This window comes from Syngnathoides biaculeatus, chromosome 7 (assembly GCF_019802595.1).
Source record: "Syngnathoides biaculeatus isolate LvHL_M chromosome 7, ASM1980259v1, whole genome shotgun sequence".
Lineage (NCBI taxonomy): Eukaryota > Metazoa > Chordata > Actinopteri > Syngnathiformes > Syngnathidae > Syngnathoides > Syngnathoides biaculeatus.
In genome coordinates, this window is record NC_084646.1 from 6019783 (window position 1) to 6038028 (window position 18246).

Genomic DNA, 18246 nt, shown 5'->3' on the forward strand with positions numbered 1-18246 from the left:
GAAGTAGATTTCACTGGAAAATACATTTTGACGCTTCGCAAAACTGTTCTCAAGCTGTGTATGGAATGTTTTCATTTTATTGCACGTCTGTGATAAAAGATCAATGACATTAGATGACAAAGTTATCAAATTGTTTTCAACGGAAATGTTGAAGCACAGATTAATGTTGACTTTGTTTTGGGTTTTTTTTTTGCACTCAGAAGAGATGAACGGGCCTGCCAGAGGAGGCTCGGTGCCGATTTTTGCCTCAGAGGCTGCAGGCCTGGAGCTTCTTGTCGGCCACCTTGAGGGCCACCCACGTGTTGAGCATGGAGGCCCTCAGCTTGGACCACACCAGGTGATCGCTCAGCCCGAAGATCTGAGCCGCGAACTGGGCGGCCGCGTCGGGGGAGAGGACGGTGGAGCAGCCCAGGCCTGCGGCGGCGGCAGAGACCCGACCAAATGAGCGAGGGGCCGGCCAGATCTTACCCCCCAAAAAAAACCAAGAATCGGGGACTCACCGCTCGGCAGACGGAGGGAGGACCAGACGTCCTGGGAGCCCCAGTCGGGCGAGACGGGCGGGCAGTTGACGACGGGGTAAGCCGTGTTACCCGACATCACGGGGCCCAGGCCGTTGCTCCGGCCGGCCACCGCCACGAACACCGTGGGGACGCCGTCTCCTGTTAAATGACGGGAACGTCACTTTCTTCTTTCGCGGCCCAATAAAAAAAAAAATAATAATAATAATTTCAGAATTGGGGCTGACAAGACAATCGCGGGGATTCTGTCACTGCAACGTATAAATGCAGTCAAAGAATAGGGCTGTCGTTTTTGATTAGTGAATACCCCCCCCCCCTTTTTTCTTATTAATATAATAATCAAAACATGGCGGCGCAGCTGGTAAGCAGTGACCTCACAGTTCAAGGACCGGGGTTCAAATCCCGGCTCCCCGCTGTGTGTAGTTTGCATGTTCTCCCCGGGCACTCCAGTTTCGTCTCACATCCTGAAAACATCCATCCATTTTCTTAGCCGCTTATCCTCACAAGGGTCGCGGGATTGCCGGAGCCTTTCACAGCTGTCAATGGGCAGGAGGCGGGGTACACCCTGCACTGGTTGCCAGCCAATCGCAGGGCACCGTAGAGACAAACAGCCATACTCACAATCACACCTAGGTGCAATTTAGAGTGTCCAGTTAATGTTGCATGTTTTTGGGATGTGGCAGGAAACCGGAGTGCCCACCCAGAGAAAACCCACACAGGCAAGGGGAGAACATGCAAATTTCACACAGGCGGGGTCCGGGATTGAACCCGAGATCTCCAAACTGTGAGGCCAACGTTTTTCCCATCTGATCCACCATGCCGCCGAGCCCAAAAACATGCAACCTTGATTAGACGCTCTAAATTGCCCCGAGGTGTGATTGTGAGTGTTGTTTGTTTCTATGTGCCCTGCCATTGGTTGGTAACCAGTACCAGTACCCCGCCTCTTTCCCGTTAAGAGCTGGTAGGATCCAGCACTCCCGCGATTCTTGTGAGGATAAGCGGCTAAGAAAATGGATGGATGGTTATTATCATATAATTTTTTTATGCACTTGAGTTATTGATTTTGATATTTACACTCCCCCCCCCCCCCCCCCCCCACATTGGCCACCACAGTGGATCAGCTGAAAAGTTTTGAGGTCCTGGGTTCGATCCCGGCCCCGCCTGTATGGAGTTTGCATGTTCTCCCCGTGCTTGCGTGGGTTTCCTCCCACATTCCAAAAACATGCAACATTAATTGGACACTAAATTGCCCATAGGTGTGATCGTGAGTGCAATTGTTTGTCTCGATGTGCCCTGTGATTGGCTGGCAACCAGTTTGGGGTGTACCCCGCCTTCTACCTGGTGACAGCTGGGATAGTCTCCAGCACTCCCCGCAGCCCTTGTGAGGATAAGTGGCTAAGATGGATATATGGAATTTGGCTTCATAAGTGAGGTTCCTTATGATTGCGGAATGGGGCGCAAACTGTCCGATTTAGCTGAGGCCAACCCTCCCCGTGACCCTTGTGAGGATAAGCGGCCAAGAAAATGGATGGATGGGTGAGTGATGACTTTTGATATTTACACTATCGCTCTTGCACTTTCAATATGTTGTTCAAATGCACGTTTATCGTTGTAAAAAAATGTGTTTGAAGACGACAACAATTTCAAGCAAAAGTATTTATATCTCAAATTACTTTTTCGCCCTCCCCGTTTTAATATCGCAAATTTTCACTATTCGAGAGGGACTTGACGCCTCTCTAATTATATCGAAGTGACTGCGGCAGATGTCGTTCCCTCCCGCCGCCGGAGTAACCGGAAGAGACCGACCGGTACCTTCGTATTCCGCTTTAATGCGCAGCGTCTCGTCGGGGCCTTTGTGCGCCGAGGTGACGCGCAGCACGCAGGGGACCCCGTAGGAGGCGCAGGCCTTCTTGATCTTCTCGCAGTGGGCCATGTCCGAGGTGGAGCCCATGAGGACCACCACCCTGCCGCTGGCCTTGGGTTCCAGCAGCAGCTGAGGAAATGAAATAAAAAAAAAAGAAAAAAAAAATAATTAATGTTTAATGTCGCTAATTTAGCCAGCAAAAACAACCAAAATAAAACAAAAAATCCTCTAAACCATAGGTGTCAAACTCAAGGCTCGTGGGGCCAGATCTGGCCCGCCACATCATTTTATGAGGCCCACAAAAGCAAATCATCATTAACTTTGTGTTTCTTTAAAAAAAAAATATATATATATATATATACCAAAATTGCAAATTGCTTCTGTCCAAAAATTCACTTTAATTTATATATCGCAAGCATTTTTTGTTACCAATCCCCTTTTTAAAATAAACAGTATTTAAGTAAATGATTTTTACTGGTAATATGACTACTTAATTTTAGTGTATACATAATAAATGAGGCAATGGTGATGACTGCTCTCTGACAGAAACCAGAACTGCAATTTGGCCAGCGACAATATTAAGTTTGACAACCTCGCCTTAAAAATTTAGTCAAGTTAAGCCAATCAGAACCTTAAAGAAAGCAATTGGTGGAAAAGCCAAAGTAAGGGAAAAAAAAAATCCCCATAATTAATCATTTATTTATTATTTATGAAGACTTTTGGGGCGTATAAGCTTTGTATTAAAAATATTGAAATAGTTTTTAAACTTTAAATTAGAAATGCATGCTCTATATTAAACATGTGCATTTTTAATTAGTATTTATTTTTGTTGATTGACATACATGCTTTACGTTAAGTACTACAACAGATCTTTTGGGGATATTTAATAGATGCATGCTTTGAAAATTAATTTAAATAAAATTGTTTTAATTGTAATTAAGCTTTGCGTGAAATTTTATTTGGAAAAAATGATTCAGTTTTTATTTTAATCAAAAATCTTTAGCCTAATTGCATCAATTTAGAAAAAAAAAAACTTACAATATAGAAATAAGGTGTGTGTTTCTGAAAATATTTTTTTTTGTTTCCTGAAAACATTCAAAAATGACCACAGCAACTACGCCATTAGGCAAATAAATAAAAATGTTACATTTTTAAAGATTTTTTTTTTTTTGGGGGGGGGGGTCGCATGCTTTGCATAAAATTTGAAGTATTTTCCTTAATACATTTATGGAGTGCTAAATGTTTTACATTCAATATCTTAAGACTTAGTTTTTCTGAAAGAAAAACAGTGGAAAAAAAATGCTTTTCATTTTAAAAGTTTTAAATATCTTGACTGTCATCATATCCTAGTTTAAGTGAGCAAACGCTAAAATTTTGGGTTGTGGGGCGGGGGTCAAAATGCAGCTTGCGTGGACAAAATCCACTGATAAATCTATTTGTTTACGTGGAAGCGGTTTAGAGTCCGCTCGACGCAGTTAAAATTCAATTATGTTTGGAATGTCACCTACAATAACCTCGATAGATTCACCAGGGAAAGAAAAAAAAAAGCAAAAAAAAAAAAAAGCATACAAAGATGAAAAGCTTCTATTGATGAGTGCAGATAAAAAAAAAAAAAAAAAAAAAAAAAAGGCTTTGGCGCACCTTGACCCTTTCGGAGACCCACTCAAAGTTTCTCTTCACCATCTGCATGGCCTCCGGGGTGACCTCTTTGAGGTCACGGTAAACCTGGAAATGCCAGTAAAGTTCACGTGGGCTCACTCGAGTCATCACGCAGAAAGATTTTTTTTGCGCAACAAATGCAAAAAAATTAAAAATAATAATAACCTGCTTATCTTTCTGCTGGCTCCTATCTCCGGCGGGCCACAGCCGCCACGAGTCGTTGTCGATCACGTCAGCCAGGACAATCTCCTGCGTCTTCACGTTGACGCCAAACTCGATCTGGAAGACAAATAATAATAATAATAAGTATTATTATTATTATTATTCGGCCAGTCGCAACACGCACCTTCATGTCGACCAGCGTGCAGTTCTGCGTGGCCCAGGCCTTCTCCAGGATCTCGAAGATGGCCACGGTGCTGCGGCTCATGATGTCCACCTCGCAGCGGCCGATGGCGAGGCCCCCCGGGCGGAACCCGGCCTCCAGCAGCTGCTCCTCGGACCACTGCGGGTCGTTGTTGGCGTCGTCCTGGGGGGGCGCGGGGGTGTTATTTGTTTTGTTTGTTTTTAGATTCCTGCGGTATTGTGGCGGTGGCTGACTGATGGACTCAACCGAAAATCCATTTTCTTACCCGCTTATGCTCACAAGGGTCACACAGGGGAGGGCTGGAGCCTATCCCGGCTGTTAACGGGCAGGAGGCGGGGTACAAACCTGAACTGGTCGCCAGCCAATCGCAGGGCACATAGAGACAAACAGCCGCACTCACAATCACACCTAGGGGCAATTTACAGTGTCCAATTAATGTCGCATGTTTTTTGGGATGTGGGAGGAAACCGGAGTGCCCGGAGAAAATCCACGCAGGCACGGGGAGAACATGCAAACTCCACACAGGGAGGGGCAGGATTGAACCCGGGGCCTCAGAACTGTGAGGCCAACATTTTCCAGCTGCCATAAACGGAAACACAGTACAGTACAGCCTCGGTTCTCAAATGAAAATTTGAATTTTTTTTTTTTCTGTTTTCGAGCGAAAATCGGTACTCGAACACTCCCAACCAAACCCGGAAATAACAGAATGCGCGGCCAGACCGGCTGACCCACCCACGACGCGCTTTGTTGTTGTCAATCCGAACGAACCCTCGAAAAAAAAAAAAAACAACCCGGAAATAACATAACTCGCGCGGCGGTTGATTCGGTTTTCGAACCGCCTTCTAGAACGGATTGCAGTCGAGAACTGGGGCTCTACAGCACATTACGCCGAGCGGCATCTTTGACAGAAGCTAACGTACCGTATTCCAACTGCACGGAGTTACAAGCCTTGGCTTGAAGTAGCGCTATTGCAGGTGGGCGGGCATTTTGTTCCCTAAAATGGCGGAAACGATCTGTTGTGTCTGCTGCACGCGCCACATGTACAGATCTGCGACACGAGTGCGATTCAGGAGCTCGGTGACTAAGCGCTGCCTCCACAATCCTTCTTTTTAGCGTCTTTCAGGATAATTTGTTGAGCTTCCTTTTAAAATTGAGGCAATAATGCTCTAAATAGCAAATATATTAGTCAACATTTTGGTTCAAAGATGCTTGGAATTTTTATGCACATGCTTAATTGAACCTCATTTTATTGGGAGACTTTCTGGCTAGGTTATTTTGTTTTACGTTAACATTTATTCTTTTCTCTTAAAGGATAAAGCCGGCGATGACGTGATGACTGTCGGAATTCACGCTTGCCCTTTCCGGGACGCGGGGATCAACGGCATCCCCAGTCGTCACGGTAACGAAACGGATACTTATTTGCACTTGACAAAACTTGATCCTTGGTGTATTTTGACAAAAGTATGTCACAGGCATGTCGTTCAGACACCTGGGAATCTGAATTGTTGGGGGGGGGGGTTAAATACGAGGTACGGGGACTCACTTTGAAGAACATCTCCATCTTAAGCGGGGAGAAGCGGTAGCCCTCTTTCACGCCCGGGTTCCTCTTGAGGAAGGAGCCGGTGGCCACCCTGCGGCAGACCCACTCGATGGGAATCATCTCGCAGTGCGCCGCCACGAACGCCGTGTCCGAGTGCTGCCGCACAAAGGCCGTCTTGATGCCTTCGCGGGGAGAGAGAAGGAGACAAAAAAAAAAAAAAAAGAGAAAGGAATGCGTGTCAAACACTACAATTGAGAGGCAAGGGAGGAGATGACGTCGCGTACGTTCTGCTGGTGTACGAGTCACGGGGTGCTCATGTGCAACGTTTGATGGGTCTTGTGAGTGACAGACGGGTTACACTTAGTTAGAGCATTCATTCAACGCCGCCGCCGCCGCCGCCACACACGTGACTACATCTACACAGGAAATGGTCACATGTTCGCATTAGATGAAGTTAGCTTGGCGATATACAGCCAATATAGAATCCGTTTTTTTCCACAAATAAATTTCAAGAATCTCCAGAAAATGGAAAATATGGCCACTACTTTTTGTGATTAGTGATGTGTGATTAGCTATAACACAAAGATAAGGAGGGGAAAAAAGCCGTTTCAGGTAAAAAATAAATAAATAAATAAAATCATCCAAGATCTTATATGAAAAAACATCTCTTGATTTCACATAAAATATTTAATAATCGTTCATTATGATGCATTTAAAATTTTCTAACAATATAATCTTTGCATGATATAAAACTGCAACTAATTTTTGATTATTTTGGGTTGTCAATATATAGCATGTAAGCTAACAAATGCTCAATTCAAGTTAAAAAATAATGTAAAAAAAATGTGAAACATTGTCACTGCCAGCCAGAACAAATAAAAAAAAAAAAAGGTGTTTTGGGTAAAAATGTAAATCAGATTTTTTTTATATTAAACATTTTTTTCTGTGCATATTTAATCTAATAAATATTTGAGTCTATAAATGTTGAAATAATTGAGTAGAAACTTAATATACAACTCATTCTATTTTCTGTAATGTTTTCAGAAAGATTTTATAATATCTTTTAAAAATATTTAAAAAAAATTCCCTTTGCATATTCAATATTTATAATATATTTTTTGTCTATAAATATTGAAATAAAGAGAAACTTACAAATAATTCTATTTTCTATAATGTTTTCAGAAGCTTTTTATAATTGAAAAAAAAGGTGCAATAATCCAATTACGTAAAATATTACAATACCGTATAATGCAAAAATAATGTTTTGGGCATTTTCCAATAAAGTAAAAGAAAGCTAGGTACGAGCATATTTGAAACATTGAATTAAAACGTTTAACACTAAAGTTCATATAATGAAAGTGACTTGAGGATAAAGTGATAACATTACATTTCCCTCTTATTGCATCTGCGTTTCAAATAAACTCACGTTGATGGGGAGCTAAAAATGATTTTTTTTTTTTAAACCAGTGTGGGAGAGTAAGAGTGCACTTTTTTCTTTTTTACCAGATTCCTGCAACAGTTCGAACACGCAGCTGGTGGTTTTATTGGCAATGGCCGCTTTGCCCTCCATCTGATCTTTCCTCACTGCGTTCCCGGCGGTGATCTGGTCTTTGGACTGCACCAGAACCAGACCGGGTTGATCCACGATCTCGAAAATCTGCTTGGTCTTTCCCTCGTTCAGCTTCTTGCCAATGCTCAACTCTAATCACACACAAAAAAAGAGAGAATCCATTTTAAAATGCGCGCTGTTTTGCAGAATCGAAAATAACTTACGATACCTTGCGTGGTGGCCATGTTTCTCTTCGACACGCCGCAGAACTGTACGAGAAATTAAGCAAAAAGAAGCAGTGAGCCAAAGGAAATGCAAAAAAAAAAAAAAGTTGTCAAGCGAGCATGGGCGCCGCAGGCGTGCAGAGAGCATAAGGCGGAAGTCGAGCGTTTCTTACGTGTTCGCGAGCCAATCACGCCCCTCCATTCACTCGCTACGGCCAATGAAAAGCGCGAACTGGCCTCACGTGGGCGGGCGGTGGAGACGCCTCGACTCTACAAACTGTTTCTTGCAAAAAAAAAAAAGAGCAACTGTTTTGGATTACAGGAGGGCTCCACCCCCCCCCTCCCATTTTATTCTCTTTTTGACTCAACGCAATCGATTAATTCGCTCGAGGTGATTTGTCGTCGCGCACTACATTGAAACGCCTGCTTCGGTTGAAGTAGAAGTAATGGCGCTCGAGTTTAAAAGTCAAACTCTCAACTCGTGGTCTTATTCACAAAGCGAATAGTTAACCCCGACGTGATTTTGTTTTTAATTCTTCCTCTCTTAGTGTGTAATTTTCTTGTGTTTTTTTTTTTTTTTTATCGACCGTGTTTTGTAGGAAACGCGCCCCCCCCATTCCGAGACACGTGCTCGGGAAGCAAGAGTTGCGTGTTGTGCGCATGCGCAGATCGCCCTCTCGGCCACTGGGGCCCACCAGCAGCAGCAACACCGACGGGCTAAGCGTGCGGCGGCGGCAGCCAGGATGGAGTTCGACGAGTCCGGGATCGGGGAGGAGTGCGGGGTGTTCGGCTGCGTGGCGGCCGGAGAGTGGCCGACGCAGCTGGAAGTGGCTCAGGTGCTCACCCTGGGGCTCGTGGCGTTGCAGCACAGGTAACGCGAACGGAAGCATCTTCTTTTTTTTTTTTTTTTTTTTTGGAGAGAGATATTCACGCATAAACATAGACAACAAGTTTTTTTTTTTAAGTCACACGAGGCTCGTATATAAATTCTTTTTAGCTCTAACAGCCACAACACGAACCGTTTTGGTGTCACTTGCTCACTCGTGTCGAAACGTGGGCTATGAGCGGAGAACGCGGGGAAAAGTTTATGCTCGAGATGCGTTCAAGGACCGTCTTGCACCAGCCATGTCCAGAACTGCTTTGAAGTTCTACACATTTCGGCTGTTAAAATCAGAATTGGGAACAGTAGCCAATAAATGTGCTCGAGTAAAGAGTTCTGTTATTTCAGTGCAGTGGTACTTATATATATATAATATATATATATATGTATATATATATGTATATATATATATATATATATATATATATATATATATATATATATATAGTTACAGCACCTCAAAATAAACAAATATGAACTTTCTACGTACACGACCGACATAAAAATACTTAAGTTGGAGTAGTCCACAAAACCAATCAGTCCAACGATTTGAGACACTTCTCCATTCGATCGCACGAAAAGGTGTCCACAACACGACCTGGTACTTTTATCTTTAATATTATGAAGACATTTTGAGAATTAACTATGTATTTTAATATAGGAAAATTAAAAAAAAAATGTGTAAAACTGTGCCAAACAAATATGCGTTTATTTAAGATGACACGCTGTGGCGACCCCGAACAGGACAAGCCGAAAGGAAAAGGAAAAAGAAGAAAAAACGGTAGTTAAATTATGATTCAGATATTGCATTTAAAAGTTACATTATAAATTATAAAAATAAATTCATTTGCAAATGAACCATTTTGAAAAAGATCAAATACAAAGCGATAGTTGTACTAAATAGTGAAATACAACCGAACTGTACTTGGGCAACCCTTTGTGTACATCTAGAGCAGGGGTCTCAAACGTGCGGCCCGTGGGCCATTTGTGGCCCAGCGAGATGATATTTTGCGGCCCCCACCTTAATATGAAGGTATAATGGTCAGGCAGCCCTTGAGTTTAATACGAATGGCACTTTTACAGCGTTGCGTGCGGAGCAGACCAATCACGGTGGGGTAGATGGCTGACATCGACCTTGATGCAAGCCGAGAAACAAATTTCAATGAGAAAGTTACAGCAGCGTTGACGTTTTTGTTTGTTTTGTTTTGTTTTTTTTTTCGCAAAAGTTTTACACACAAGTTGTAAGCACCGTCTTATTTTCTGTTAAAAAAAAAATGTTTAAGAAGATAAGATTGTTTTTAATTCCTAAATTTAATTACATGTACCCGGTAAGTACATGTGCGCTGCGCCTCAGCCAGACTCCCCCTCCAGCGGCCCTCAAGTTAAATTGAGTTTGAGAGCCCTGAACTAGACGGAACCCGTGTACCAATAACAGTTCTGGTACCACCACAAGAAATGAAAACCAGATACACGACGGTTCTAAATTACTCATTTCTCAACCGAGTTTCATGAATTTTACATTTTTGCCAAAACCAAAGCATGTGCTTTTAACAATTTTAATTTTGAATTTGTAAAAAGCCCCAAAAACATTTTTATCTGTTAAAAGTTATTCCCAGTTCCCTTGTTGAGCTTACACAGCATTGTGCGCAACTTTTATGCAACACACTTCGAAATTCTTGAGCTGTCTGTTTTCCTGCTGTCCACATAATGCGCGCTAACGAGTTTGCCCTCACTAGCTTAGCGTCGCCCTAGGCACACAGTTCAAAAGGGGTGTGTTGTATCCGGATATTCATATCTACGACTACCGCACTTTTGACTCACTGCTTTAGAGTAATATGACTTGAGTAAAAATTATTGGTTGAGCAATTAAAAAGTGAAAAATCCCTACTCAAGTACAGAGTAATGCAGAATTCCTTCACATTTTTTAAATCATAGAATGAATGTCAAATGGAGAAAAAAATATCAAATAGGAACGTGTAACATCAAAGTAATGTAAGAGAACATCACTTTAAGGTGCCTTTGAGACTTGTATTGTTTTTATAATCAGGTAAATAGCCCTCCGTAAAAATGTACTTCTTAAAAACACCAATTAATTATGTCAATAAATTCTATGTAAAGATTTCAAGTTTGTTCTCCATTGGTGCAACCCAATTAATTGCGCTGCTCCTTGTGATGTGCCCGTCTTGGCCACCAGAAGGCAGTGTAATACATTCATGTGGAGGCAAATGAAGAAGAAGAATAGTACCGTAATTTCCGGCCTGTAAGCCGCGACTTTTTTTTTACACGCTTTCAACCCTGAGGTTTATGCGGAGATGCGGCTAATTTGTGCATTTTTTTTCTCACGGCCGCAAGGTGGCACTCGAGGGGAAAAGGCAAGAGTGACACCGGTGGAATATATGTGCTGAGGAAGTGACTTTTACCGGTCCTGCCCTGTTAGCGCTGCGCTAGCGTGTTACTGCAGTCTCTCAGTGATTTTTGTCACTATGTTTATCAGCCCTGTTAGCGTGGCGGCGCTAGCGGTAAACTGTGTACCGTCTTTCTTTGTAAATATCTCGCGTTTCAATGTGGGCACTTCCGGCTTTTGCACGGCTGTGGCGTATGCATGTACCAAATGGTATTTCCTTTACAAATGTACTGGGTGAGGCTCATAACCAGGTGCGCTCTGTCGGCCGGGAATTCCGATACTTCTAATGCGACTACAATACTGTGAGTGACTCGGTAAAATGCCGTAATACTATCTTTGGTGGAAGATAAAGAATGTGTGAGTATTGGTGGTGTTTACTGTATTATCTTTACATATTATTATTCAAATTATGCAGTATCTGTTGTTTGTGTTCAAATATCCCTTACTTGGAGTTCTATAACCACGAGTATTGGTGCTGTTAGCATGTAGGTGGGATTTTACAGTTTTTTTTTAAATTAAGCTAAGCTATTGTTTTAAATAAGGTGGAACGGTGGATCAGCTGGTAGAAGCGTCGACCTCACGGTTCTGAGGACCCGGGTTCAATCCCGGCCCCGCCTTTGTGGAGTTTGCATGTTCTCCGCGTGCCCGCGTGGGTTTTCTCCGGGCACTCCGGTTTCCTCCCACATCCCAAAAAAATGCAACATTAATTGGACACTCTAAATTGCCCCTAGGTGTGATTGTGAGTGCGGTTGTTTGTCTCCATGTGCCCCGCGATTGGTTGGCGACCGGTTCAGGTTGTACCCCGCTTCCTGCCCTTTGACAGCTGGGATAGGCGCCGGCACTCCCCGCGGCCCTCGTGAGGATAAGCGGCAAAGAAAATGGATCCGTGAATGGATAATGTTTTGAATAAACGTATTTCTTTTAGTTTGAAGTTGACTTGACCGTCAACTTGAGCTGGGAGTGACATCAAAGAGCTCAAACCATCTTTTTAATTTTTTTTTTTTTTTTTATGAAATGTTCAATATTTGTCGTAAAGTGTGTCGAATTGAGTTGAGCGCCACCAGACAGCTCTTGTAACGCGAGTCAAAGCAAAAAAAAAATTGTCAAAATGGACACTCGTACCTTGAAAATCTAAATCGGGTCGCTTGGGACGCACATCCGCCGGCCTCCAGTTCTAAATCCTGATTTTAAAGGAGAAAAAAAAAAAAAAACCCAACCTCTGAGGGACTTTGTCGCAAAAAAGAGCACAAAATGGCCCCTGATGGGAAGCGCGTTCCCACCCGTTCCTTTAGCTAACCCAATTCAGTGTCACCTAACGAATTTACAAGGATCAGTAACATGATGTGCGTTTCACACGTGATAGCAACAGCGTGTAATCCGGTTAAAAGCATATTTCCCAGCGCGGCGGCGGCGCAGCGTAGCGTGATCTCCCGTTACCACGATCGTGATATTATAATCGCCATTTGGAATCATTTTACCTGCGTCTGTGCGTGCGCGTCTCGGTCGGCCATCGAGCACACCGAGTGGACTTCTATGATCGGAACGTGAGTCTGCTCTTCTTTAATGTTCACGTTTTCTGCAGTTTTTTTCACCGGCGCCGGGACCGTGTCTGCAGGAAGGGGGGGGGGGGATACAAAAGCGTGTTTTTTTATTTATTGTTTTTTTTTTTTCTTTTTATGAATGCAAAAGGTTTCTTTCATTGGTTGCGTCACGAGTTCGGCCTTTTGTCCACGGTGACAAATGCTCCACTATCCGTACTAATTTCATTAAGGGGGCCAATCATGGGACCCGGTGGGAAGGGGGAATGGGGGGGGGGGGGCTGTCATGTGAAGTCATTATGTAATCGCTGGACGCGTTTCAAACCTTCGTCGTCCGCCTTCCTCTTCCTCCCCCGGCCAGTCGAGAAAGCGTCGCCGTGCGTCGGGCTGCTTTCGCGGGGTCCTACGGACGGGATACATAAAAGATGGGAAAAGTTTTAAACACTGGTCCAACTTGCTGAAAAGTACAGATTTTGTACGTACACGCTCGCACGCCGTCGTTCTCGCAAATCCGCACAGTCGAGCAAGAAAAATCCCGCATGTAAAATTTGCTCAGAGTAGTAACACATAGATATTGAAAGGCGTCGCTTATTTTCTGTAGTCTTGACCAATGTTCCCTCGAAGCTGCGCAATTGCGCTTTTGCACTCTCGGCGCAGATGAAAATCGATCCATTTTTAACACGGAAACACACGGTCTATAACAACGAGGTGCCGTTCAACCTACTTCGACTTCCTAGTTTATCTGACACCGCCCCGCTCCACTCTTAAAGGGCTACACTCATAATTCCAAACAGAACACACACCCGTAACTGTATATCTGCGGGCATGACTGGTGGACCTCACCCGTAACTTTATATCTGCGGGCATGACTGACCACACCTGTCCATTTTTCAAATGTGAGTAACTGGCGTTTTATTTGAAATAATACGGAAAACGTACTTTTGTGTGTTGGTTTGGGTCTCTGCGTGCTGCTGCCCCACTGTCAGTATTTTTCTAAGTTGCCCAACTTTAATTAATTTCAATGAGGTTTCATCCTTGGGATTTTTTGACAAAAGTTGTCACAAGTTGAGCGGCCGTGGGGGGAATGCATCGTGACTCCCATTATTCATTTTAATGATTACATTACATTAAAATGTCTGAAATGAGCAACGGGAATTCCCTTGTGATGCCGGCGTTCCATTTGTTATTAAATTCAATTCAACTGCGGCGGCACGGTGGAGCACCTGGAGAGGGTCGGCCTCACGGCTCTGAGGACCGGGGTTCAAATCTGTGTGGACTTTGCATGTTCTCCCCCTGCGCGGGTTTTCTCCGGGCAGTCCGGTTTCCTCCCACATCCCAAAATATTAATTGGAGACAATAATTCCCCCTAGCTGTGATTGTGAGTCCAACTGTTGTCTGTCTCCATGTGGCCTGCGATTGGCTGGGAAACAGCCTCCTGCCCGATGACAGCCGGGATTGGCTCCAGCACTCCCGCCACCCTCGTGAGGATAAGCGGCTCGGAAATTGGATGGATAGATGGATTTGGTACTTAATAACCACGACATTCGGTACTCACATTTCCATACAACGCAAGAATTAGAAATGGGGTCTCTGCTGATACTGAAATAAGGAATTTTTAAAAATTATTAAATTTTTCAAAAAAGAGTAAAATTTGTGGTAAAATAAATAAATTGAACAATTAATAATAAAAGCAAAACAACTGATTGATTAGAAATGGGGGGGGGTGTACCTAATGAAGTGTCCTGTGGTTGCCACGGGCGCAAGTGGTGACTGCTTCCTGCTTCCGTCGCTTGTCGTTCTTGCGGCGTCGCGACGAGCCGTATCGACTCCGGGCGGCACGACCTTTCGTCCGCCTCCGACGCGGAGTGGGCCTCGCCCTCCGGCATCGCAATCCGGCGCAAGTCGAGGCGGTGGAGCGTGTGCGAGCCTCTCGCCCGGCGGTTCATAATGGCGTCGACCTCGCCGTAATATCGCATGAGGCGCTTCGGGTCGGCGTCGTCCGTCTTGCCCTTCTGGAGCGAGCGGTAGAGGTACTTGAGGTTCTTGTACTTGGTGTGGCACTGCTTCCAGTCGCGTTCGATGCCCTGCTGCATCAGCCGGTTGGAGATCTGCGTGAAGACGTCTCGCTTTCTGGTGGAACTCTCCAGCTGGCGCCGCACCCGCTCGTCGGACCACACCTGGATCAGCGCTCGCACCTCCTGGTCGCTCCAGTTCCGACCCGTGTCCGACACGGTGACCACTTGGAGCTGGTCCGCGGCGGGCTGATCCGCCGCTGTTGAAGGCAAGAAACTGTCGACAAAGGGCGCGCGATGTTCGTAAAACTTCGGCGTTCTCTACCTGTCAATTTTGAATCCACGTTGCCGTTCGCGTCGTAGTGGTCGCTGTTGTCGTCTGTGCGGAGAATGTTTGAAGTTGGATTTTAACAGTGTAACCACAACAACTATTTGGTTGCAGTTCCTACACGGATGAGATGAGTTAACCAGATTGTGCGCGCTAGGCAAGAATTTGCATAAAACTGCGCGCAAGCGGAGTGTCTCCGGGCAAGGGCGGGAAAACAGCCTTCAGTGACGGCCGGACGAGAGCGAAGTCCTCATTTCAAGCTAAAACCGGAGCCGATCGTGGCAACACGGGCTCCCATATGATCCAGCGTTTGGAACGGCGCGGTACACGTCACATACGCCCACGTCGATCACGTGACCGGCGAAAATGGCAGCGCCCCTGAAAATTCGTGATTGGCGATTTAAAAAAATCTTCTCAAAACACGATTAAAGGAGAGAGGATTTAACATCACGTTGTCAAAATTGGGTACATATTACGTGATCTTTTGACGCAAGCGCTGGATTTCCCTTTTCAAGAGATGGATCGACGCGATACGCCATACTTACAGTTGTCAATCTCGATGACGACTTCGCTTTCTGAAGCGGTTGGCGCTTGCCCCCCGTCGTACAACCTCCTCTTCATCCCCAGAGATCCTTCCTCCAGGCCACGGTCCAGCAAAATGGCCTCCACCTCGTGGAAAAACTTCATGTACTTCCCGGGGCTGCTGCGGCCGCCGCGGGCCGCGTGGGTGCTCTTTGCCATCTTGTAGTCGTACTTGAGGTTCTTGTATTTGGTGCGACACTGTTTCCAGTTGCGCACCACGCCGAAGGTGCGCTGCATCTGGCCGGAGATCTCCTGGAAGATGTACTTGTTGTGCAGCGTGCTCTTGAGGCTCTCTCGGACGCGCCGGTCGGCCCAGACGCACAGCAGCGCTCGCACCTCGTCGTCCGTCCAGTGGCGGCCTTCCTCCGCCCCGGGGACCCCCTGGTAAACCTGGACTCCTGTTTTTAAACGTACGCCGTTTCAGACTGCGGCAGAGTACTTTGCGCTAATCACCACGGGCTAAACCAGACCTGGGCAACATAAGGCCCAAAGGTCCGCATCCAGCTTTTCTGCAATCGCTGGCTGGCTCTTCCAAAGTCCAAAATGAAACGGAAAATATTGTGAAAATTGGCGCTACACACTGGAAATGTGCTATGTTGTATTGTAGTATGGTTTGCCTTTAAGAGGCGGAGCCTGTTGGGGTGGGGTCTGCACCGTGGGGTTACATATCTCGGCTCAAATGTCTCGTCGTCTAGCGCGAGCCTCACGCTCAACGGTGTGCGCCGCCGTGTTTCATACACGGCAAACGTTCCCTGAAGTGTTGTGTTATGCCGAGTCGCGCGACGCCAAGCGAGGACGAGACACCACGGGCGAGCCCAGATTTAGCTCGCTAGCTAGCTGGCGGCCAGCACCGCTTGTCGCGCTGTCGAAAGCCGACCCGGTGGGAAATGTTCAAATTACCGCAGGGTTTCAGTGGATGTATCAAACGTTTAGGCATGATGAGATGAGTGTACTTTTTAAAAAATGTTTTTTGAATCATTCAAATATGGTTGGAACGTTAACGACACTTTAAATTTACAAAACTGACTGCCCAATGTTATATTGGCTCGGCTCCGGCACTCCCGCGACCCTCGTGGGGATAAGCGGCTTGAAAAATGGACGAATTGAGAAAGAAAATGGGGGTCTGTAGCAACGCGGAAGTACACTGAATATCGCAGTGCGCCAGCTAAAGGCGCTGAAGCGGGAAGCTAACATTTGTTTTGACTTCTTTTTGTACTGTAATTTTAATGTCTGCTTCCAATTTTGTCCAAGATTTAGATTTTCCCGTTATCTGCAATTGTAGCTGATTTATTAAAACGGTACGATTGAATGCTTTGTATAAACGCTAAAACAGTTGAGATTAGCGCTGAGGCTTTCTTTCTCAACTGGGTCCCCTTTGTTAAATGAACGACCCACCCCGCGGTCTAAAGTTTACCTTCCGAAGCCGAGGAGGTGTAGACTCCCGTCTGATGTGCCCCCACCTCCTCCATCGCGTGCGGCTCCGGGGCCTCCTCTCGCGTTCAAGTCCCGGCTCCTGCGCTCGGCCGGCGCTCCTTCCAGTCACGTCCGACGCCGAGCCTCCTCAGACGCTCCGAGACCAGCTCGAATGTGACTCTGTTCTGAGCCTCGCGCCGAGCCGCCGCCTCGTCCCCCCCCCCCACCCCCACCCCTCGTCCGCCCGTCCGCCTCAACCCCCCACCCCAAGCGCCTTTTTTCGAGCTGACGTGGAATCGCTTTCCCCACCCCCACCCCCCTCGACCCCCGTCTGGCTCTGCTGCTCAGTTCCCTAGGCAACCGGGCGCTTAAGCCCGAAAGCAACGCCCCCCGCGCAGGAAAGCGGCCTCACCACTGGCTTAAGCTATGTGGCGAGGGGGAGGGGCCGAGTGTAATGCGAGAAGCAGCTTGGTAAATAGACTGGAACTGCAGCGAGCGCGGATGAAACGGCTCCTCGGCCCCCACCTCGACCCTTTTTGGGGCCTTTCCTCCCCTTGCTTCTTGAAACCTGTTTGGTTTGCCTGCAGGCTTGGCAGCCATATTGCGCGTTTTATAGCTTGCTGCAAGTTTAATCCTGCAAAGAGAGAATAGCGTGATTATATTTTATGCACAAGGGAAGAATGTGCCCTAGGATGATGTTTTTTAAAATTTTTTTTTTTTTTTTTTCAAAATAATAATACTTCCCATTGGAGATCATCTATAGTGAATTAATCTTCGCACGTGTTTAGCCAAGAAAATACATTTTTTTCTATTCACAGCAGAGCTCGGTTTCTATTGTATTAGTGTTTATATTTGGAAAAATGGACCAGATATAGATCAGATCACACTTCTCCATCGTCATTTGAAACCGATATTATTATTTTTGTTTGCCGTTAATTTTCTGTTGCAGGTCGCCTTTGTTAGGTGCGTTTGGTTTGAAATAAATATCATACGACCTTTGTGTAATTGCACCGGCCCGCTTTTAAGAAACATTTTCATACCAGTAGTACAATAAGTCGACTGTGGCGTAATTACATCGGGAAAACTATTCATCCTTTTGAAGATATTTGATGGAGCAAAACAAAAAAATATAAATATGAAATGATACACGTTTTCAGTGCCTGTAATCGAGTGAAGGTCGACAGTTATTCAAAAAGAGACTCAATTAATCAATCCGATCACATCATTTGGTCAAACAAAAGTCCAGTCGCTTATTGCTAAAGTAAACTATGACGAACTATGACTTATTTTAAACCTTCAATCAGCTCATATTTCAATTTTAAACAAAGCTGAAATTCAGCTAATCGACCCCAACGTAGATCAAAGATGAAG

The 18246-nt window shown here is 45.3% G+C and overlaps 1 protein-coding gene across 1 annotated transcript; it reads right to left on the reverse strand.

Annotated features, from left to right (window-relative positions):
- Positions 1–57: 57 nt before the first annotated feature.
- Positions 58–17000, reverse strand: paics (phosphoribosylaminoimidazole carboxylase, phosphoribosylaminoimidazole succinocarboxamide synthetase). The gene is made up of 15 exons (XM_061825133.1): positions 16877–17000; positions 15426–15860; positions 14878–14931; positions 14270–14812; positions 12866–12943; positions 12481–12611; positions 7724–7763; positions 7449–7646; positions 5949–6127; positions 4388–4567; positions 4207–4320; positions 4024–4107; positions 2331–2511; positions 501–659; positions 58–414 (listed from the first exon to the last, which is right to left on the reverse strand). The coding sequence occupies exons 1-15, from the start codon at positions 16929–16931 to the stop codon at positions 248–250; spliced, it is 2598 nt and encodes an 865-aa protein (XP_061681117.1). The 5' UTR covers positions 16932–17000; the 3' UTR covers positions 58–247.
- Positions 17001–18246: the final 1246 nt, after the last annotated feature.